This window comes from Rutilus rutilus (genome assembly GCF_951802725.1).
Source record: "Rutilus rutilus genome assembly, chromosome: 6".
NCBI classification, from domain to species: Eukaryota; Metazoa; Chordata; class Actinopteri; order Cypriniformes; family Leuciscidae; genus Rutilus; species Rutilus rutilus.
In genome coordinates, this window is record NC_140214.1 from 48,108,645 (window position 1) to 48,131,352 (window position 22,708).

The window sequence follows — 22,708 nt, forward strand, 5'->3', positions numbered from 1 at the left end:
AGTAGGAAAGTAGGCATATTCGAACGCACTTAAGTCCGAATCTCGCGATAATTAGTACGTCACCCAGGTAATTCTCGCCTACTCTTTTGGATTCGTACATACTTTTTCGCTCGTCTACTCTTTTTCCCATACTAAATAGTAGGGAAGTATGCGGTTTGGAACGCAGCCTGAGACTCTCACCTTTTGTCTTTAATGGCTCTTGGAGCCTCTGTCCCAGTTGTTGAATAGTTATGCTGATTGGATTAGCATCTATGCATTTGAATGACACTATTATGCTGATGAGATCAGGGCTGGGGAAATTCCGTTAACGGTCTGACTCCTGTACTTCATTTGCACGCTTTGTTCAGAGTGTCTCCACCTCTATGTAAATCTCTCCCCCTTGAAATGTACATAAACTACAATGTATACTGCCTTGGATAGACTTGATGACTGCAGCTACCAACAGCTCGTGTTCTCAATATAGAATCCTGCTAAAGATGCAACCAAGTCTCCTGGTCTTCGCTTCTGAGTTTCCTACAATATGTTTATAAGCAACTGAAAAAAGTTCAAATGTCAGGGCATGTCAAAACATCTCAAGGACCCCAAAAACACCTCAGACCCCAGAGGGTTAAGCAACCACTCAGCTTGTGCCATGTAGACAACGACGTGATTGCAACCAATAAGCTAAAGACCCATCAGCCTGCACCATTCAGAGTGTCATGCCAGAACTATGTAAATATCCCTTCAGCATATCAACTGAAAATTCATTATAAGTGGTTGATAGATTGTTTACTGTCTCATCATGTCTATCAATGTTTGTTTATGCTGTAAAAATAAACATTACATTGCATATAAAAATTATGTAATTTTGACAGTAGATTTATTCGTACTTGTAACCCAGCAATCGTAAAACTATATTTTGTGTGTGAAAACTAAACCTGTTGTAAATTCTGGAGTCGTACTCAAACAAACCTAGCAAATTTCATATCTGTATCTGTTTTGATCATAGATTCGGGAATCGTACCCTTATAAATTCATGATTACACTCAGAATTTTTACAGTTTTTAGAATTGCGCACGTATGGTTTTGATATATGTAAATTCAAAGTTTTTTTGTTTTTTTCTCTCTCAACTTCTTGGCCTCTCCTTTACGTTTAGAGATTTTGTGGTTTAGCATGTTCATTATCATTGCACATTATCGCATCAGCAGGCTAATCACTAACCGCTCTGCAGGTCTATTACTTATACATTGATTCTGACCAATGCTTAGCGAACACATCACGTGTGCTCATCCTGTTTACGTTTAGCCGTCAGTCTCACAGCTCGCAACAGCTTCATGCTGCCAATGGAATTGGATTATACAATATACTTACGAATATAATTTCAATTAATAGTGATTTAAAAACAAAATGCCCAACGCACTGGCCCACACAGACCGCGAACCACTGGGAATCTCCCGGTAATCCCGATGGCCAGTGCGGTCTAGACGCAGCGGTCGGCTGGTGAGGACGAAGGCTTGCTTGGCGCATTCTTCCATGGCTTCCTGGACTGAGCACCGAGCGGTGCCTCGTCTGTTTATTTCTCTGTGATCGCTGGACTCTGTCGTCAGCCTGGATGAGGTGTTCCAGACTCCTGCTCTCCTCACCCCCGTTGGGTTCAATTACAGTTTTTCTCGATTGTTTACACACATTTTCTGAAAGCATGCCTCATATTCTCAGAACTCTACACACAAATCCAAAAACACACACACAATGGGCAAAACCCCTCAATTCTCCTGCAAAATGAAACTTTACATTCAAAACAATGTTATTTCTTCTCAAAATGGTATTTTGTTTTCAAATGACACACACAAACCATCATATGAATAGACATTTATAAGAACCAGTTGAACACTGATGTGCTCAATGTAAAACACTATGATGAATGTAAAACACTTCTTCTCCATTCATCATAATGACTTAGGCCTTTTTTTGTTCAGTGTTCCACTTACTACAGACAGTACATACATAAGTGTGTTGTAAAATATCTGAGAATATTGTTTTTATACTCAGAACACACAAATACACGGTAACAAATATATTTTATTTTTCCCACAAAAACAATGTACACAGTGTACATCCCAACCAACACAAAGTTGTACATACAGTGGTCTACGTACAAAACAACAGAAGAATTTACTGTATACAGTTACAGAAAAAAAAAAAAATCCAATGTTGGCATCCATTGCTCCATTGAAGAGCTCACCTGTGGCCCTTTTATGCTAAAGCTCTGATTGCTAATTGTAAAACTGTGTGACGGGTGTTTGCCCATGTGATGAGTCAGTGTGCATATCTGAATGGCAGTGTGTTCTTTGTGAAAACAAGAGATTTTCTGCATGAAAATTGTGCCAAAAGCAGAGAATTGTGTGTAGTGTTTTGAAAAAAGTGTGTTTTAGAACTGCAGTTTGAGTGTAAAGCAGGAATTGTGCTTGTAGTTCGGCAGAATTGGCTCAGGGGGTTGGTGAATGAGTTACATGTTGTGGTCATTGTGTCTCAAGTACCAGAAAATGTGTGTAAACAATCGAGAAAAACTGTAAAACGATTCTTGAAAAGATAGTCAATTAATGGCATTTTTCAAGACCACAATGTTTTAAAAGTTTTTAATGTTATCTGTTTAGCTACTGACTCTGGTGATTGTGTTATTCTTGGGCTTCTTGATTTAACCTTCTGGGGTCTGAGGTATTTTTGGGGTCCTTGAGATATTTTGACATTTGCCCTGACATTTGTGCTTTTTTCAGTTGCTTATAAACATATTAACCTGTTAAGCTGCAACCCCACTTTTGAAAAATCCCCAGAAATGACATACCCAAACTGAAACAGATACAGTTCATGAACCCTTTGCATTAAAAGCACAAGTATGATCTCATTTGAAAGCTGACACCTGGCAGTTTATTGTAAATGTAGAATTAATTATTGTCATAATGACAAAAATTGTTATAAATAGCTTCAAAGTTTTGTAAAATTATTAGAAATTAATTTTTATGAAACATCCTCATGAAAATAAAATTGAAGTTGGCACTGGAGCAATCTAGAAATGCACTACAGCTAAAGCCATATGTCTAAACATTCTATGTTTAAAATCTGAAGATAATAAGTCCAAAACTCTGTATTTAGTGAAATGTTTTTCAAGACCATGTCATGTGACTTTATTTTGATTTGACGCTAAAATGCTACTGTTTATTGTCATCTTCTAACCATCTATCCAGTATATTGTCTCTATTGTTTTGTGGTGCAGACGATCCCCATTCAGTCTCAGTCTCCCCCTGCACACATTCACACCTCTCCAGCCTGGTTATGGCTCGAAATATGCATTTCTTTTGTCTGCATTATAGCTACTAACGACTGGCTATTCACAGGCTATTCATAGGGTTTCAGTCCCTAATTTCTTTTCTCAAAGTATACCACACATTTTAAACTGTATCAAATGCATTTCTTGAATAAAGACACATTTCAGGTAGCATTCAAAAAATAATAAAAGTATAACTTCTAGGTAGCAGGTGCACCTAGGGCTAGCTAGCATGTTAGCTTAGCACACCATCAATACACGACAATTTATGAGATTAAAACCATGTTTGTGCTCTAAACTTACTTTTTAACGCACGTTGAGTATTTTAAATATTCTTCTGTGATCTAATTTGGCTTCAGATAAAAAAATCAGACAGAAAATATACTATTGGATAGTGTTCTGCACAATAATAGTCTATATAGATTAGCATTACATTATAAATATAATCTATTATTATGAAAATACCTGGCATGGCTTGAAAAACACAGGTAACTCAAATATCAGTGCAATCATGTTTATTGTCTTCAAAACATCTGTATCTGCATGTTACAGCGCGATCTCTTGTTAGCTTTGTGTGTATCAGTCAGGTATCAGTGACGTCCTGGAATGTCACATGGTCATGGCTCTTCTTCATGTTCCATATATGGACTATTATTGTGCATGTAGCGCCCTCAGGCTATTGGTATGAATTAAAAAACACAGTATCGGAATACCAAATGCTCATAAAGATTACATCGACGCATTTGGGTATAAATTCAATAAATATTATTCCTGTCTATAGAAATATGATGTAAATCTATGAGAATCTATCAATATTTCTCCAAATCTGCACAGTTTTGAGCTAAAGCCCTGAAGGACGTTGTTTTGTGTATCGCTGTCATGACGACAGCACGGAGTTTTTTATGAATGGAAGCGGCTGACGCGCATAATTCATATTAAAGGTATCGACTCATTTTTTCATTTCATAACTCCTGACACAAATTAAGACATAACTGTCACTATGAGTTTCTCAGAATACAACAGTGGTCAAATACTGAAACTTGAGTATTATATCTTTTTAACTATGTATAGTTTGTCAAGGTATAACATTAAATCTGATAGTAATTTTGAATTAAATAAATAAATAACGCTTCAGTGCGCGGGCGCACTGGCAACGGTTAACAGGTTAATGGCAAAAGTATCATTACACTCTATTTAGCACAAACAGGGCTACCATAATATGTGAGCAACATGTATGTACATGTTTGTATTTTTGAGAGAATAATGTTTATGCATGGTTATTGAAAAAAAATAAATGAAAGTTTCTGAAATAAAGCCACAAAACACATACTTAATATGTGTCCACAAGACTTGTCGCCTAGAGTTGTTTCTTCAAAATGATGTGAAAATCATCCTGCCTAATCATTCACATAAAACGATACATTGATTTAAACTTTGTAAGACACTTTTTGTTTGGAAAGGCAATATGTGTGGGGGCATGAATGATCATGAATAATGATGTGATTCACACCTGAGAAGACAATGAGCCGCATAATGAGCCTTTCAGTCACTGATAGGGAACCACAAGAAAGAATGCGAGGGCAAAAAAAAAAATCCTTCCACATGATCCTTCAGAAATCATTTTTATTTCCTGATGCTATGATGAATAGAAAGTTCAAAAGAACAGCATTTATCTGAAATGAAAGCTTTTGTAACATTAAACACTACCCTTCAAAAGTTTGTGGTCAGTAAGAATTTTAATTTTATTTTTGGGGGAACGAAATAAAATAAATAAATACTTTTATTCATCAAGGATGAGTTAAACTGATCAAAAGTTACAGTAAAGACATTTATAATGTTAGAAAATATTCTATTTTAAACAAATGCTGTTCTTTTGAACTTTCTATTCATCAAAGAATTTCGAAAAAAATTGTACACAACTGTTTTCAACATTGATAATAATAATGAATGTTTTTTTTGCATAAAATCAGCATTTTAGAATGATTTCTGAAGGATCATGTGACACTGTTGCACAGTTATGATGCTGAAAATTCAGCTTTCATTTGAGGAATAAATTACATTTTAAAATATATTAAAAATAGAAAACAGTCATTTTAAATTGTCATAATATTTCACAATAATACTGTTTTTTTGTTGTTGTCATTTATCAAATAAATGCAGCCTTGGTGAGCAGAAGAGACTTCTTTTAAAAACATAAAAAATCTTACCGATCTAAAACTTTTGACCAGTAGTGTGTATACATATACATATATATATATAATCCAAATATAAATGCAAGTCAAAAGCAAATTTTTAGTACACAGTCATACCTGGAAACAAATCCTTTTCAAATATGCTATATGAGTCATTATACAGAATTGGTCCAAAGTTAGAGTTGGAAACATCTTGAAAAAAATGCTCTTTTTCCACAAATTTTGTATGCATGCAAATTGTATAATATCCAACGACAACATTTCTAGTAATTGTGCAGTTAATTCTCATACTGTATTTTCAGAAGGTTTTGAAATATATCTGTCACAAATCCTCTGTGGCTCCCTCTGATCACCACCAGAGGACACCATCACCTGAGTACTAACTTCATCACGGACTTCATTTCCCATAACCCCGTACCTGTGCTGATTACCCTCACACCTGATCCCCATCCCATGGACTATTTAACTAGCACTCTCCCAAACCATCATTGCAGTTTTGTTTTGCTGTGGCTACATTTCTGAGAGTATTTCCCTGTTCATGATTTCCCCGTGTATGACCTTGGACTGTTTACCGATTCTCTGCTGCCTGCCTACTTACCTGTGCCTTGTCTTCCTGGATTAAGTCTGTATTGTTTTCCACCTGTCCTGATCTACTGTCTGGTTTGTGATTACGTCTCTGATCTGCCTGATACATCCGCTGTTGATTGAACCCTGCCTGTTTGTTATACGACTATCCCTTTTAACAAAGCTGCAAATGGATTCCAACTCTGCTGACTCATCATTCCAATATCCTCTCCCCAAATGAGTCAATAATAAAAAAACAATAATAAACAGTGCTTGAAGTGGGGGAAAAAAGGTGCCGGTACTCTCTTGCATTGGCAAGTAATCATGACATTTGATAAGTGAAAAACAAAACTTGGAGATATTGCTGGTACAACAACAATTTATTGATATTTATTAACAACATAAATGTATTTAAACAAGTCATGTATGTGCGTGTGTGTGTGTGTGTGTGTGAAAATGAACTACTCCAAGTCTGCAAGTCCAAAAATACATTTATGGTGAGATTACTACATTTTATTTAAATAAATGCATTTATAGTGAGATTATTATATTTTCATGTCATATTCTGTGTTAATTTTGACCACGAACCATGCGCTGTCACTTTAATTCAGCGCGTGCAGCACAACGAAAATAGACTAAGTGCAGAAATGATCGTTGCACTGCTGTATACGCACCGCTCCTGGAACGCATTGCCGGACCACATCCGCTTGCAGTGTGAAAGCTCTAACCTGTTAATATGGGTGCGGAAAAAAATAAGCACCACATACGCATTGGAAACGGAGTATATGTGAAATGGGCGTGGCACTGCCGCTTTTTTTGTCAGTGGTAGAGTACCAGCTACATGCGAGAAGTAGCGGTACGCAAGAAAAAGTGCAGGTACGCTTTGGAGTAAAATGCAGAAGTGCCGGTACTGCGTACCGGTGAGTACAGCCCCACTTCGAGCACTGATAATAAATGATTTAATAAGAAGGCTTATATTGACATATTAAAGGTGCTATAAGCGATGTCGGGAGACGTAACTTCTTGTTGACATTCGAATTGTTGTCAAACAAAACGGAGGCTAGCTAGACCCTCCCTCCTCCTCATCCCGTCTCCTCCCTCCTCCCCTCCCTTCCGGCATAAAGGAAAGTCAAAGTAGTCACTACAAACAAAGTTAAGTTTTACTGATACTTCATTCTATGTGTAATGTTGTATATGTTTTATATATTGCAGAAAAAGAGAAACATTATCTTAAAATCATTTCACCACCTGAGGCTATAAGTATAGCTCCCATACAAGGACGCAATAATAGCAAGATAACGTTAGCTTCGCGTTTCCCAGTGAGCATAAACAACGGCGGCGTCGTAAACAAATTTAGTCAAAGTTGTCAATAGCCTATAAATGAACATTCAAATTCATAACAAACATGGATGAAAACAATCATTCACACAAATGGTCGCCCTACTGTGAATTTGCTTCATCATTTACAATAGAGATTATTGGTATTCACCAAAGTTAACGCTGACTGCATAGTTCTAGCTAATTACATCCTTGTGTTGGTTATAGAGGCCCTAAAATAGATCCTTGAGGGAGACCGGTGGACAGACTAAGAGCGACTGATTTAAAAGACTGGACTGACATGTTGGAGACGGTCAGTGAGGTAAGACTCAATCCATTTAAGCGAATCCGAGGAAAAGTTATAACTGCATAGTTTTGCCAGCAAAATTGTATAAAGAACAGTGGCAATTCATATGAAAAAAACCTGCATGGTTCATATACAGCAACCATATATCTTCCTTACATAAATCGACCAGAATTACCTTCTGTGTTTCATGTAAGGCCAATACATGTCTTATACAAAATCAGACCGGTTATGGCCACTTTCATACTAAATAGCACACATACAACTTGTAGGGGATTTTTGCGTTATATATGAGTTTTACATGACAAAAGTATGCAAATGATTATGGTATTAGTAGAAATATATAAAACTCATATAAAATTCATATATAAATCATTTAAAGTTCTTATATTGAATCATATGCTAGTCAAATTAAAGTCATATAAAATTTATACACATTTTGTGTCATTTGTTTATGTGTTTCATACAGATTTCATGTTTTGATGACCAACATCTGATTCACTTATATACAGTTGGCAAAACTTTTAAATTGTACGGTGCAGAAGCTGATTCGAGGATTACTAGCTGTCAGAGTATCACTGACCTTTATGAAGACTGTTAATTTTCCTAAAGGATTTGAAAGAGCAGTTGAAAAGCAATGACCTTGTAACACTGTGTATTTACATTAATTGTGAACTGTCTGGGCCTGTTGTTTGTGAACAAAACAAATCATAACATATTATTGCAAATGAACAAAGTTGAGTCAAACATGTTTCTAGAACAGTGATTAAAATGTTGAAAACATTTTTTTATGTGACATGAACTCTGGTGGTGATGCCCTCTAAAAACTTTTAATAGGATTTACTCATTTTTTTGGTGAAACATTTTTACACTTAGAATACTGATTAGCCTAGATTAAGCAGTGAAATCCATTACATACATTGTATTAACTGAGTAAATATAAGTAAAACAAATTAAATAGATCCGAGTAACTGCATTTGGTACATTAACAAATAAAATTGAGTAAAAATAATTGGGGGGGGGACATTTTTTTTGTATATTTGTATAGCGCTTTTCACAATACAGATTGTATCAAAGCAGCTTCACAGTATTAAATTAAAATAAAATAATACAACAAGGTTTGTTTCTAGTGGAATTTATTGATTGATAGAATAAAATTAAATATCCCCAAAATATCCCCAACTGAGCAAGCCAAAGGCAACATTTAGAAACAAATATTTATGAGTACTATTAACTGTGTTTATATGCCAGTAATATTAACTTTTTTATTTCCTCTAAACCTTTGTAAAAATATTCCATACAACCACCGGTATAACTACATGACATTGGCCTTTATTGTCGATGAGTAGCCTACAGCAATACAGCATATTTTATACTATTTTTAACACGTATACAATATTGCCTACATTTAAACTCATGTAACAAACATTTTCGAAGTAAAAATAAATTATTCATTTAAATTAAATTAAATTCAAGTAATTCAAGTGTAATCAACCGGTTTGTTATCCAGTATCCACCGGATCAGCGCTGGTTCCCATCCCCGAGACGGACTCGCCTCTGCGGGGGAGCCTCTAACTTTACACCGCCGTCCTGTGTCACTCACAGCCGAAATATGCTGCGACGCGACTGACACCATAACCTGCCAATAAACAAACAGTGCACAGTTCTGAGGACATTTTATCATCCAAATTAGTTATATTCATTATCTTTAGGAATATAGTCGTGTGTTTTTTATGCAAGGCGTTACAATCACGGGAAAAGGCATGCGCGAGTCGACACTCGTTTGTCTCGTGAGTAACATTGCGTCTCTGTATGTTCTTTCGCATTAAATAAAATGATTTAAAGCACATTAATGCTTATACAGATAAATAAAAACATACACACACCTGAATTTCACAGAGGAAATGCACCAGTTCAACGACGCTAAGAAGAGAAGAGGAGAACTGTCTGAAGACTGGTGGAGAGAGCTCAAACAGCGCGCGCTCACTCAACCGCTGAGTGCCGTCAGAGGGTGGGGGAGGGGTGCATTGTTTTAATTGATTTAATTTTATGCGTGTTAAATATTAATAATATTGATTTTAAGTAATAGGCTATTTGTGGTTCTTGAAACAGATCAGTTTAATTATCCATTCCCAAATAATGTGATGGAAATTTCACAAATATATTAGAGCTAATATATTTGTGAAATTTCCATCATTTCTTAGCTCTAAGCGTATTTTAAATAAATAATTGCTTAGTCAAATACTAAATTATTTTAGTGAAAAATTTCAAACTGTAAATTTCAGACAAAATTAATTGTTGGAGTTTTAGTCAATTGACTATGTGCACGTTAGCATATGCTACTTCCGGCTGCGAAACCGATAGGGGGTGTCTAGTTTCCGGTAGCCTGATGGACGACGCAGAGGATGTATATTTCTCCAGATGTCTTGGACATTTGCCAAATATTACAGTCGATGATGTTCATCGACTGGTTAGTGATTTTTCCCCAGCTCCCCAGAGCAAGAGAGAGAAGGGGTTTAAATATTACATCTCTCAGTATTTGCATAATTTTGAAGGTAAGTCACAAAAACATCCATGCTAAGTTACGTGCTCAAGCTATGCTATCTGGTAACTGTTATGTTATCTCTCTATACATTATAAAAGTCATATATAAAAATCATGCGTTAGATAGTGCATTTTCCCGAACAGTTTGTGTTAGCCGTTGTTTTGTTTATGATGTTCGGAGGCTATGTTGTTGACAACCACTCCTACACATGTCATACAGGGAGTAAAGGTATCCGACGTTGTTCGTTCGTTATCAAGTTAGGCTGTTTTCACCATAGACTGTAAGGTTTTCACACATATTTCTAGACAGGTCTCCCTTGCAAAATATGTTCTAACCCCAAGGGCTTCTCCTGGTTAAAGGGTATAATATAATAATAATAAATAAATAATTAGTAGCCTAAAATCTTCCGTCTAGTTGTCATGGATACGCAACGCTCCACTCTGTAAAGCGACTGCTTGGGTGCGGTGACAAAAAGCAGATGTGAAAACATTGTTTACTTTTCACAATGCAGCAGCGCCTGGCTCCACCCAAATATGTGTGAAAACTGTGTTGATTGACTTGACTATGAACAAACGAACATAGTTTTAGATAAATGGATTTAGATAGCCTAAGCTTTAGATAGCTTGACAACAATATGTTCCTATTACAGTTGCTAATTATTATACTTACCAACTAACTTGCATGTTATTCTATTACTAACTTGCTAATATTGTTATTTTTCTGCAGTGTCTGAGAAAGATCAGGGCTCAGGAGAGGTGGTTGTCAGGGCAGAGTGCTTCAGGTCCATGAGGAAAGCTGAGAAACCTCACAAGCTCAGAGTATGGTTACAGTCAGCAGCAGTGTGAAATTGTGTTCAGTGTACAAATCCTAGTAGGCCTAATGTTGGGTAGGGTATTGTTAGGCTGTAGGGTAGTGATGGACGTAGGGTATTGTTATTTTTCTAGGATCATGTCAGGCTGCATCATGTCAAGGGGGTGTTCAGACAGGCTTTTTTTTTTTAAGAAATGAGTAATACTGTCAAGGGATATGCATTGATTACATTAAATACATTCATATGTTTTACTTAATAGGTTGTCCTAAAAGATTTGCAGCCTGTGCAACTTCTGCACTTCTGCTGCACCTGCAAGGCTGGGAAAGCTTTATGCAACCATTGTGTAGCTCTTCTGTTTCAATCTGCACACTATTCGCAATTGAAACTCCAAGTTGTTCCCCCAATATTAGGCTGCACTGAAGGTGAACAACAGTGGCATAAGCCTAGAGTTATGGTGAGTTCAATCAATCAAACTTTATTTATAAAGCACTTTTCGTAAATACATTGTACCTGCTTTACAGTGGATTAAAAACAATCCTACTTGCCTACATTCTCTATTTATTTTTCACTATATTGACATAGGGGATAAAGCCGGGCCCTGTTGACAAGATGGCTGTGATCTCAGCCAAACCAAAAACAAGAAAGACCGCAGAGGGAGTGCGGTAAGTGCTCCATTTATGGGATTTTAGAAAACAACATTCCATTGGACAATAGCATTTTAAACCAGTGGGGGGAAACTGAAATTATTATTGTTACAAGGTAGGTTCTATGTGTTTTACATCTAAATCCTTCTGCAGGTGTCTTTCAAGTTGGCCAAAGCAGGCACACCTTAAAGGGATACTCCACCGTCTTTTCATATTAAACTATGTTATTCACTTAACTAAGACGAGTTGATACATACCTCTCTCGTCTCAGTGCGTGCACTCAATCGCTCTGGCGCGCGGCGAAACTTTGTTCACTCAGTTCATTCAATATGGGCCAAGCAGAGAAGCTACCAAACACCTCCACGTTTTCCCTATTTAAATACAGTTACTCGCGTAGTGTAACTCGACCTAGGACGGTGACACAAAACAAAACGTTGCGCTTTTCTAAGCGTGTAAAATGGATAACTATATTGTATGGCGGAATACCATAGCAAGTGCTTGTAAGCACTTCGTCTTGGCGGAGTAATATTTTCACTTGAGGGAGCGGGGGCCGGTGAGAGGATTTTTCACGAGTGAAGATATTACTGCGCAAAGTCGAAGTGCTCATAAGCACTTGCTATGGTATTCCGCCATACAATATAGTTATCCATTTTACACGCTTAGAAAAGCGCAACGTTTTGTTTTGTGTCACCGTCCTAGGTCGAGTTACACTACGCGAGTAACTGTATTTAAATAGGGAAAACGTGGAGGTGTTTGGTAGCTTCTCTGCTTGGCCCATATTGAATGAACTGAGTGAACAAAGTTTCGCCGCGCGCCAGAGCGATTGAGTGCACGCACTGAGACGAGAGAGGTATGTATCAACTCGTCTTAGTTAAGGGAATAACATAGTTTAATATGAAAAGGCGGTGGAGTATCCCTTTAAATCATGAAATTCAATTGTATTATTAATTCTGATGACCTGTCACTGTACTGGTTATTGTATTCTATTTCCAGAATGCTCTTCCCCTCAAGCAAAATGTATTACTCTGTTGCAGATTTTTAGCGTGTGTGTGTGTGTGTGTGTGTGTGTGTTTTCTAACATACAGGAGTAAACTGTACAAAGGCCTTCATGGGGAACTTCCTGACCTCTCAGTTCTTCGGGTGTCCGAGGTGTACAAAGATTTAGCTGATGCTGACCGCCCTATGATCTGCAGCATGGGAATAACTGAGGATATCCCACTTGTGGACTCACTGTTCGGCAAGGTGCAACATGGAAGTCCCCTTTCTTATCAGCAACCTGCCAAAGAGAAAGCAAAGACTCTCCATGATGCTCCACCTCCTCCATCATTGCCACTGCAAGGCTACAGACTTGAACCATCAGAGTGCATGTTTGTCTGTTCCAGGAAGCAACAGCTGCACATGAAAAGTCTCGAGGTTACCCTGGAATTGGCCCAGAAGATTGAATGTGCTACGCGAGAGCAGAGTTTGTGTGCCGATTGGTACAATGTACGGAAACCACGGGTGACTGCATCTCGTTTTAGAGAGATCTGCCATGTGGGCAAGGCCTCTGAAGAGGGACTTGCTGAACGCATTCTAAGAGGTACTCATCAGACAGGGCCTATGAAGAGGGGTTTGGAGTTGGAGGCAGATGCGATCTGGGAATATTGCCAGATAAAACGTGTGAACCACTACAAATGTGGGTTTGTGGTACAACCGGATGCACCATGGATTGGTGCCTCACCAGATGGGGTTGTTTTTGACCCCTTGGAGCAGCCTCAGTTTGGCCTTCTGGAAATAAAATGTCCAAACATTCCAAATTATGTAGACGCACCGTATCTCAAGGTCATCAATGGGTCATTGCAGCTCAAACCAACCCATGCCTATTATTGGCAAGTTCAGGGCCAACTACTTGTCACCGGTATGAGTTGGTGCGATTATGTCGTCTCCGCTCAAGATGATGTTTTCATACAAAGAATACAGAGGGATGAGAGTGTGATGGAACAAATTAAGCGTGGGATAGATAAGTTCTACTTCCACGTGTACATGGACAAATACCTGGCAGTGGCGTAAATTGGTTGCTTGTCATTCCTGAGTTTTGGGCACATTTTTACAGAAGACTCCTTTAAATCTGTTATTATCTTATGTTATATGTTATCTTATATGTATACGTTATATATTCTATTATTATAAATGTTCATTTGTGCCTTTGTATGCATTGTTATTGAAGGGCAGTGACACTTTCATGTTAACCATTTATGAAATTGAAGTTTGTCAAATATAGTTCACTTGAAATCTATTATGTGTTTTTGCTTTCTGAAGAACAGACAAATGGTCTTTGCATTTTTACAAAATCAAATCAAAATTTATTTATATAGCACTTTACAACAACGCTCAGGTTGACCAAAGTGCTTTACAACTGTGAAACCCACAAAAACAAACAATACAGAGCAAGAATCACATATATATATATATATGTATATATATATAAATATATATATATATATATATGTATATGTATATATGTATATATATATATATATATGTATGTATATGTATATATATATATATATATGTATGTATATATATATATATGTATATATATATGTATGTATGTATATATATGTATGTATATATATGTATGTATATATATGTATGTATATATATGTATGTATATATATATATGTATATATGTATGTATATATATGTATGTATATATATATGTATATATATATATGTATATATATATATATGTATATATATATATATATATGTATATATATGTATATGTATATATATGTATATGTATATATATGTATATATATATATATATATATATGTATATATATATATGTATATATATATATGTATATATATATATGTATATATATATATGTATATATATATATATATATATATATGTATATATATATATATGTATATATATATATATATATATATGTATGTATATATATATATATAAAAAACACATCAAAACCATATAATAACTAAATTATTAAAATATAAAACACCTTAAGATAAAATATGAAAGTGCTAAAAAAAAATCAAAAAGCCAGTTTAAATAAATGGGTCTTCTAAAAAAAGATATCACAGTCAACAGGAAGCACACAGAACAAAGCTGTAGACAGCACTAAAAGTAAAGCAGTTTTATTTGCAGAGTAACAGCAAATCATTTCCAAAACTTTATGAGTATTGTGTGATGTGTTATTGGCCTTTATTTAGCCAGGAGAGTGTGGTGTCAAAGTTCATTATAGAATGGATTAGGAAATCCGGCCACCAGAAAATCAGACCATCCATTTCTTGACCAGGGGTCCGTACTGATAATTAGTGAGGAGACATGCAACAGTAAAAAGCTGGTTTATATTCCCACAAATGGAGAGAGGGATGACCGTGTCAAAAAGTTTGTTCTCTTTGACCCTCCTAATGAGCCTCTCGACGTGGACTCTCAGACGTGCAATGGACTGGGTTTTAAGGACGTCCACCTCGGGCATTTGATCCTGTTTGGACATAAAAGCTGGGCGATGCACTTTCCCGGAAACTAGCTCATCTATCAGAAACCCCTTGTCTACCATAACTTCCATGTCGGGTGTTAGGAGGGAGGTGATGCCGGAGTGACGAAAAATCTCCTTGTCACTGATGGAGCCTTCAAAAAGTGCCGACACAAATGTCAATGCTCCATGGGGGGACATGCCAATAAGCGCTTTGAATGTACAGTGCGACTTGTATGTTGAAAATACCTCACTTTGGAGCAGAAGGGAGGTAGGGGTTTGGCACCTCATTTCTGTGCAGTCGAGGATGACCTGGGTGTTTTCATAAGTCCCATGGAAATCTGTGGGGCAGTTTGCTCTCACTGATCCGCTTGTCATCCATATCGAGAGAGATCCAAGTAAAGTATATAGAAAGTTGGACCACGTCACAACTATTCGACTCACTGTAGCTCTGTGGATGTTGAACTTGTGAGCAAGTTCCCTTTGTGTACAGCCGGTTGATAGATAGTTAAGGAAGAGGAACAGCTCGTCAACTGGCAGCAATTTCTGGGGAAAATAGTTACCGTATTATTAATAGATAGAAACACTATACAAGAAAGATAAAATACACAAACTAAGGTGATTAAAATATGCAGTGCATGTGGGGGTGTATGTAATCTAAAAATTGGAAACTTTCATCAATGATTTAACTGGTGGTAAAAGAGTAAGCTGCCTATAGCAGGCCAGCGTGGAGCTGAGCAGCCAAAGGAGCAGAGCAACAAAAGCAGGTAGTCGCTTGCACAGACAACAAGAGTGCCAGAGCAAGCAAAAAACAAAACAGCTAACAGTGCAAAATGTGTAATTCACATGGACCAAGCTGGTAGTATATATGAAGACTTCAGATGCAAAAGCCTCTAAGTGCCATCTGAAATTTTCTTCTAGAATGATCATTTTTTGTCAAGCTTGTATGTTTATGTTCAGTTATTTCACTTTAATGGCAATTCAAATTACCTATTAATTGTAATAAAATGAAATTACTTAAATATACAAGCTTGATAAAAATGCTCATTTTTGAAGAAAATTTCAGGTGGCACTTAGAGGCTTTTGCATCTGAAGTCTTCATATGTTTATTGTAGAACTTACTGTTGATCTGTTCAAAGGGCTCTCAGTGGATGTACTGGTGGAAAGGTTCTTCTGACCACTGGTGACTCTCACCATTCTGCTCGTTGCCTCTTGGATTAGATTCCAAAAGGCCATGAAATGCTCATATGATGGAAATCTGCATACAAAAAGCACATATCATATAGTTTTTCTATTGATGGCATTCAGATTACATCAAAACATTCTCATGTTGTGAACATGGAATCTAGCGTTGTTTTCTCTAGATCTGTTAATTATATTTTATTCTTCTTTACTGAAACACACAAAGTCACAATCCACACACATCAGACACACACCACACACGCATTGTATGGAACCGCAAAAATCCATACTAGCCAAACTATTATACAGCTATCGTGAAACTTTAAAGCTAATTACATCACCGGCTGCTGATAAGTTTTTTATTGCCTCGTCAGCAAAGACATGTATGTATATATTCATAATGTATTATTTACAGAACAAAGTAAATAAAATACACCAAATGTGATGGTGTGAAATCTCTGATTTCTTACCTGGTATAGTACCGAAAGTCATCAGGTGATGTGGCAAACCGCTGCAACCCAAATCTCTCCAAATGATGTGACTCGAGCTGCCTTGTGAGCTCCTCGATCTGCCTCGACATGTTCTCAAATTTCATCCGGTCGACCACGATAAAAGAGCTGGCTGTGTAATCGTGGTCTTTCATCAGGGGTGTCGTAGCCAACTCAGCACAACCAGAGACAGTGTTTTCATCCACCTCAGTCACCATGTCCACGGCGGAGTCATCCTCTGGAGCGCGGTCCAAAGCCTGGATTGCTCGAGGGCGGCGCTCCCAAACTCCGGGTCGCTGGGTTTTTTTAGTGTAATTATTCCAACCGAACAACGATGGAACTGCCTTTGGTCGAAGACACCGCTTTCCCGAAGAAGATATTACTATCTCTTCTTTCTCGAAGTGGCGACTGCACACTCTGGAGTTGGTGGTGGGGGTGAAACCTTCCCTTCTGATTTTAACAAGCCACTGGGCGCGTAAATTAAGTTCCTTTGGGAAACTATGGAAGCTCAAGGTTGTGTTGAATCTCCCCCCGGCGGTACATAGTGGCACGCAGCAATGGTGGTTATTACCACCGACTGCCCTTTGAAAAGTGAATCGTTTTTTTTATGTTTTAGGTCCATTGCGAACGGTTAAACTAACTTAACGCCGGTTAACGCCGGTCCACTGATGTAAACAAGGCGGCAACCGGAAACGAAGTACCCACCTTCCGCCCTCAAACCGGAAGTTAGCATTTTTCTCGTGCACAGGGTCAATTATTTCGGTATGTTCAACTCAAACTATCAAGTAAATGATATTCGGAGATTTTATTAAGTTAATAAAGTTAATTATTACTGTGATATTTACTAAGCCACTGAATTATTTTTTAGAGTGATACGCATAAGAATCACTTCGACATTTAGGAAAGTTTTATGTTTGTAGGTTAAGAATAGAACTGTTGTATAGTTGTTCTGTGATAAAGTTTAGAGAAATTGTCACAAATGAAAATGAAATCTGGTGATGCAGGATTTAAAATGAAAACTATTGATATGTGAAATATGCAAATGTATCTTTTAGAATATACTCTAATAAATAATTTTGTAATTAAAATGTGTGCTTGTGTAGTTTAAATGTTGTGTTTCATCTAAGGCTGATTATACAGTATGATTGACTACAGGCATAGGGCTCGACTTAGGACAAGATAAGAACAAGCATGAGTGAAGTACAGCCTTATACTGACTGGTAAACTGCACTGTGTTTTATACACGTCCATGCTGGACATTCATATTAAATTAGCATTATTTTCCTATGTTTTTACATCATGAAAATCTATATGGCTTTAGTTGTATGTAGGACATATATGACATATATGATTAAAAATACATTAATATTATGCAATTTATATATGTGGTTTTTGCAGCATATATGTCCCTTACAATATTCTGTTGGAACATATAAGAATCACAGGAGTTTTTAGCAAACCCTTTCCATATGGGAAAAGCCTTCCGGAGATCCAGGAACACCGCACCAACAACCCCACCTCGGTCCAACAGAGCTCTGATGTATTCAGTAAAGAAGCAAGTTGCAGTCTCGGTGGAGTAATTGGCTCTGAAGCCAAACTGCATAGGGTGGAGGGCAAAGGGTGTGGAATTTAGATGGTTAATAATTTGTTTTGCTATTAGTTTCTCTGCAATCTTAGATACTGCAGGCAATATACTGATGGGTCTGTAGTTTGACGGAATGAGGATCTCCACTTTTGAAAATTGGAGCAACAACAGCTGGTTTCCACATGCTTGGGAAAATATTTTGTGAAATAGACATGTTGATTATTTTGGTGATGGGGGATATGATTGATGTACTTAGTACCTTGAGCATTACCGTATCCATGTCAAAAATATCTTTACATTTTGATGGTCTGAGTGATTTAATGGTCTGTGATACCTCTGATTCTGTGATGTTAATTAAACTAAAAACTTGAGTTTAAAACGGAGTGTATATGTTCTCTGGTGTAAAACAGTTCGCTATGTTAGCCACAGAATCAATAAAATAGTGATTAAATGCTTCTGTTATAACCGGAATGTAGATTTAAAAATCATGGTTTCCCCTTTATGGTTGAATCGCGGAAGCTACACCAGTTACCTTTGCCAAGAGATTCAATTTATTATGCATCATGTGTCAGACAGAGAGAAACAAGAATATAAGAATAAGGCTACATGAGAGGTCTTCATTCCAGATTTCTCTGTTTCCCATTATTAATCTTCTCATCCCATCATGCTAGATGTAAATGGTTTCTCTGGCTTTATGTTTCTCTGCCCCTAAGTTTCTCATGCCTCTGTTTCTCTAAGCCTATACCCCTGTTTCTCATGCCATATGCCTTTGTTTCTCTAAGGTTATACCCTTGTTTCTCTGAGGTTATGCCTTAAGATAGAGCTTATATACATTACAGAGCAGCTTCCTTTTAAGGTAACAAACTATGTTGCTTATACTTTAAAAATGGAACGTATATGTCATACGAACACATGGCACAATTCACTTCCATATTAAGTTTACATCTGCATCAGTTGAAAACATGTTTATTGTACACACCCTCTACAACCACGGTTGTCAAACTGGGGTACGCGTACCCCCAGGGGTACGTGGACTGATTTCAGGGGGTACGCGAAATATGGCTGTGCCGGTAATCTTGACAACCGCACCACCGCGATTGTAAAGCGCCACCGCGGTAGCTGAGTAGTAGCTACCGGCGGTGGTTTGCCAAAAATATGAATGCTGTTTTACATTAATATTATGACACACAAAGCTTTGTTTACAAAATAAATAATAGGTTAGCAATTAAATGTTATATCGCAGCCATGGAAAAGTTTGAATTCATGACGAATGAGAGAGTTGTGCGTGAGCCCATAAACTTAAGCTTTTTCGGCTTTGAATTCTGGTTTGCGATCTGGTCACCCGATTATTAGTGAATTTAAAAATATTCCAGTAGTTATTCCTTATAGAAAGCTTGAATTCTCTACTTTTAAACAAAACAATTCGAAACGAAAATAAACCGACTAGCATATGCATATCCGTATGAAGTGTGCATTTCTCTCTATAGGCGCGTTCACTGCGAAGATAACGAGTCAGCATCGTCAACTTCATCTTTGCAGCCCGACACTGACACAAAAAAATAAACACTTTATTAATAAAATATTCAAATGTCTCATTCCTATATTTGACACATTCATAATCATTACTTTTGCCGCCTCTTTGTGACAGCTATATGTGCGTTATTGGCAGCGTTACATGAACGCGTCACCACCGCATCAGCACCAGAACATGGAGATTTTATTTTAGAGAATGATCGCACAACAGACATTAGAACATTAGATATTCTATAATTAAATCAACTAATCGAATATTCAAAAATCGTGACTCATCCCTGCATGGAATCTCTCGTTTCTTTTCCCATATCTTCACTCGCGTCTCACCCATTTCCAAATGGGATTATAAACGTTTCTTCCTTTGTTCGCTTTTAGGTCAATTATTTTCGTATTCTTTACTGTGTTAAAGTAGAAAAACGCTGTAGGACAGATAGCCTACATTTTTACTTGTACGTCAAATTCTTTTTAACACATGTTTGTGCTTGTTATTAGACATATGATAATTGGTAAGGCGCGTCAAGTTCATTTGTAAAGCGCGTTTCACACGCGCGGGTGATTTTAGTTTGGCTTTCTCTGGCAGCGCGCAAACATAGCCTAAATGCCTTGCTCTAGAATTCGCTCTTCATACCTTTTACAAGTAGAAAACATGAAGATATCAGAAAATAGATCGATGGTCTCTTTCCTGCTCGTGTCCCACATCCCTCTCAAAGAGCAGAGCGGTAGGCTGTATCACGCGTCTTTGTGTGGGAAATTTAAGTAAAGTTTTTTTTTTTTTTTTTTTTTTTTTTTTAAATAGATTCAACTTTATTATATTATGTAAGTTACCAGTATTTACTGATATTTATTTCAATGCTTTACAGGCTTTAGTGTGTTGTTTCTTTGTTTTTTTTTTGTTTTATTTCAAAACAACGTCCCCCGACCACTGCAACACCGCTGGTATTTGGGTCCATTACTACCGCGGTGGTAAAAAACTGCCACCGTCACAGCCCTATATCATATGTTGACTTTTGATGAGATTTGTATCATATGTTTATGATTCTATTCACTATTCTCGACAAAATTGATAAAAATAAATATAATAATAAAAATAAAAAACTTGTTGTTAACAATTGGTGGTGTTGGGGGTACTCCGGAAGATCTATAATGTCTCAGGGGGTACATGCCTGTTAAAAGTTTGGGAACCACTGCTCTACAAAATATAGCTCAACCACCTGTCTCATGTGACATGATCTTTACATGGTTCATGCTATCTATAGTCTCCTCATGCACTGAACACATGCATAACTCTGGCTTGACAAAATACATTATGAAATTATGAATAAAGAAAAATAATACAAATACATAACATTAAACAGTAAATTTTTAGTCTTCACGTAAGATTGTTTGTCGGTTTTTCATTTATTTTAATTACTGGAGTGTTTTGTTCTTTGGGGCGATCACCCATCATTTTTCTTAGCAAATTCCATATTGTTTTAGTATTTCCATTAGATTTTTTAATTATAGTGAGAAAGAAATCTGCCTTTGCTTTTCTTAATAATCTTAAAACTTTATTTCTCAACATGGCGAAACGTCCTCTGTCATGACTTGATTTAGTTTTATTTGCTAGTTTTAGGGCTTGGTCTCATTCTTTCATGATTTTTATGATGTCTGGATTTATCCAGGGTACAGTGTTTTTGTGTTGTTTGTACTTGATTTTTTGTGAGAATTCTTTAATAGTTCTCTCAAGTGTTTTTAGAAATATTTGGCTGTCTTTTTCGCAATCAACTAAAGATAAAATGTCATCCCATTGAATTTGGTTGGCTGCAGCTACAAAGTTTTGATAATTATTTTTAGGAATTGACAAATGACATTTGTGGTGAAAGGGTGATATTGAGACCCCTAAACATTCTAATAAATTGTTTGACCATTTGATTTTGTGACACTGTAATGTGCTTTTTATATAAATCATCACTCCTCCCTCCCTTTTTGATCCCTCCCTGTCTTTACTGTAGATGCTATAACCAGGAATATTCAGAGCTGCCGATGGAGCACCAGGTTTCAGATAAGCATAAAAAGTCCAGGTTTGAATCCGATAAAAGATGCTGCATTTGCTCACTTTTAGACAGTATGCTTCTAACATTTAGATGTCCACCTAGAAGACCCTTTGGTTTAGCCCTAGAGTCCCACATTGTTCGCGAATGATTGACAGTCTGAAACACCTCCCACTTTCTGTTCTTCGCAATCCCAGGATTTAGACGTGTTTTACATTTTACGTGTTTTACAGGATTTACCTTTCATGTAAATAAACAACAATTACAATTTTAACAATATTTAAAGTTTAATCTTTCTTTTTTAAAAGTATACATTTTATCATACATATTTCAAAGTTAAGGATTGTATTCAGTGATCTCTGACTCACAGTCATGGCCGCTCAGCAGCCTCCACCCTTCACACTGCGGCTGACAGCAGCAACATGTCAGGCCTGATTCACAGAGTGTGTTTGAGGAAGAACGAGAGAGAGGAACTTCAGTTACACCTTCACAACTCTAAAGAAAAAGATGCTTCCTTCGAAAAGACACCTCTTTTTTGTTTTTTTCTGCTTGTCATGCAGTTTTCTGCAGTAGCCAAAATAGCAGAACAAGGCATTAGAAAAAGAGAGAAAGGAGTTATTTCAAGGTCCATTTTTATTCAGATGCTCGGTATCAAGGTATTTGACTTGTGCTGTTGTAAGCTCGCGCTCGATCGGCCCAAAACCGGCATCCGACCAGCGCGGAAGG

At 36.9% G+C, this 22,708-nt stretch overlaps 2 protein-coding genes across 2 annotated transcripts; one reads left to right on the plus strand and one right to left on the minus strand.

Moving 5' to 3' along the window:
* Positions 1-9,997: 9,997 nt before the first annotated feature.
* On the plus strand, positions 9,998-13,954 carry LOC311292152 (uncharacterized protein). The gene is made up of 4 exons (XM_084411694.1): positions 9,998-10,234; positions 11,295-11,489; positions 11,618-11,697; positions 12,765-13,954. The coding sequence occupies exons 1-4, from the start codon at positions 10,085-10,087 to the stop codon at positions 13,726-13,728; spliced, it is 1,389 nt and encodes a 462-aa protein (XP_084267820.1). The 5' UTR covers positions 9,998-10,084; the 3' UTR covers positions 13,729-13,954.
* An 844-nt stretch (positions 13,955-14,798) lies between these two features.
* On the minus strand, positions 14,799-17,202 carry LOC311292362 (uncharacterized protein). The gene is made up of 3 exons (XM_084412033.1): positions 16,817-17,202; positions 16,287-16,422; positions 14,799-15,710 (listed from the first exon to the last, which is right to left on the minus strand). The coding sequence occupies exons 1-3, from the start codon at positions 17,050-17,052 to the stop codon at positions 14,961-14,963; spliced, it is 1,122 nt and encodes a 373-aa protein (XP_084268159.1). The 5' UTR covers positions 17,053-17,202; the 3' UTR covers positions 14,799-14,960.
* Between the last annotated feature and the right edge of the window lie 5,506 nt (positions 17,203-22,708).

What these genes read in the sequence shown, in the direction of transcription:
- LOC311292152 (XM_084411694.1), top strand. Translation starts at nt 10,085, where the DNA reads ATGTATATTTCTCCAGATGTCTTGGACATTTGCCAAATATTACAGTCG. An exon ending in GGCATAAGCCTAGAGTTATG is followed by an intron (nt 11,490 to 11,617) that starts GTGAGTTCAATC and finishes ATATTGACATAG; the next exon opens with GGGATAAAGCCGGGCCCTGT. An exon ending in AAGACCGCAGAGGGAGTGCG is followed by an intron (nt 11,698 to 12,764) that starts GTAAGTGCTCCA and finishes TCTAACATACAG; the next exon opens with GAGTAAACTGTACAAAGGCC.
- LOC311292362 (XM_084412033.1), bottom strand. Translation starts at nt 17,052, where the DNA reads ATGGTGACTGAGGTGGATGAAAACACTGTCTCTGGTTGTGCTGAGTTG. An exon ending in GACTTTCGGTACTATACCAG is followed by an intron (nt 16,423 to 16,816) that starts GTAAGAAATCAG and finishes TTTTGTATGCAG; the next exon opens with ATTTCCATCATATGAGCATT. An exon ending in GCCCTTTGAACAGATCAACA is followed by an intron (nt 15,711 to 16,286) that starts GTAAGTTCTACA and finishes TATTTTCCCCAG; the next exon opens with AAATTGCTGCCAGTTGACGA.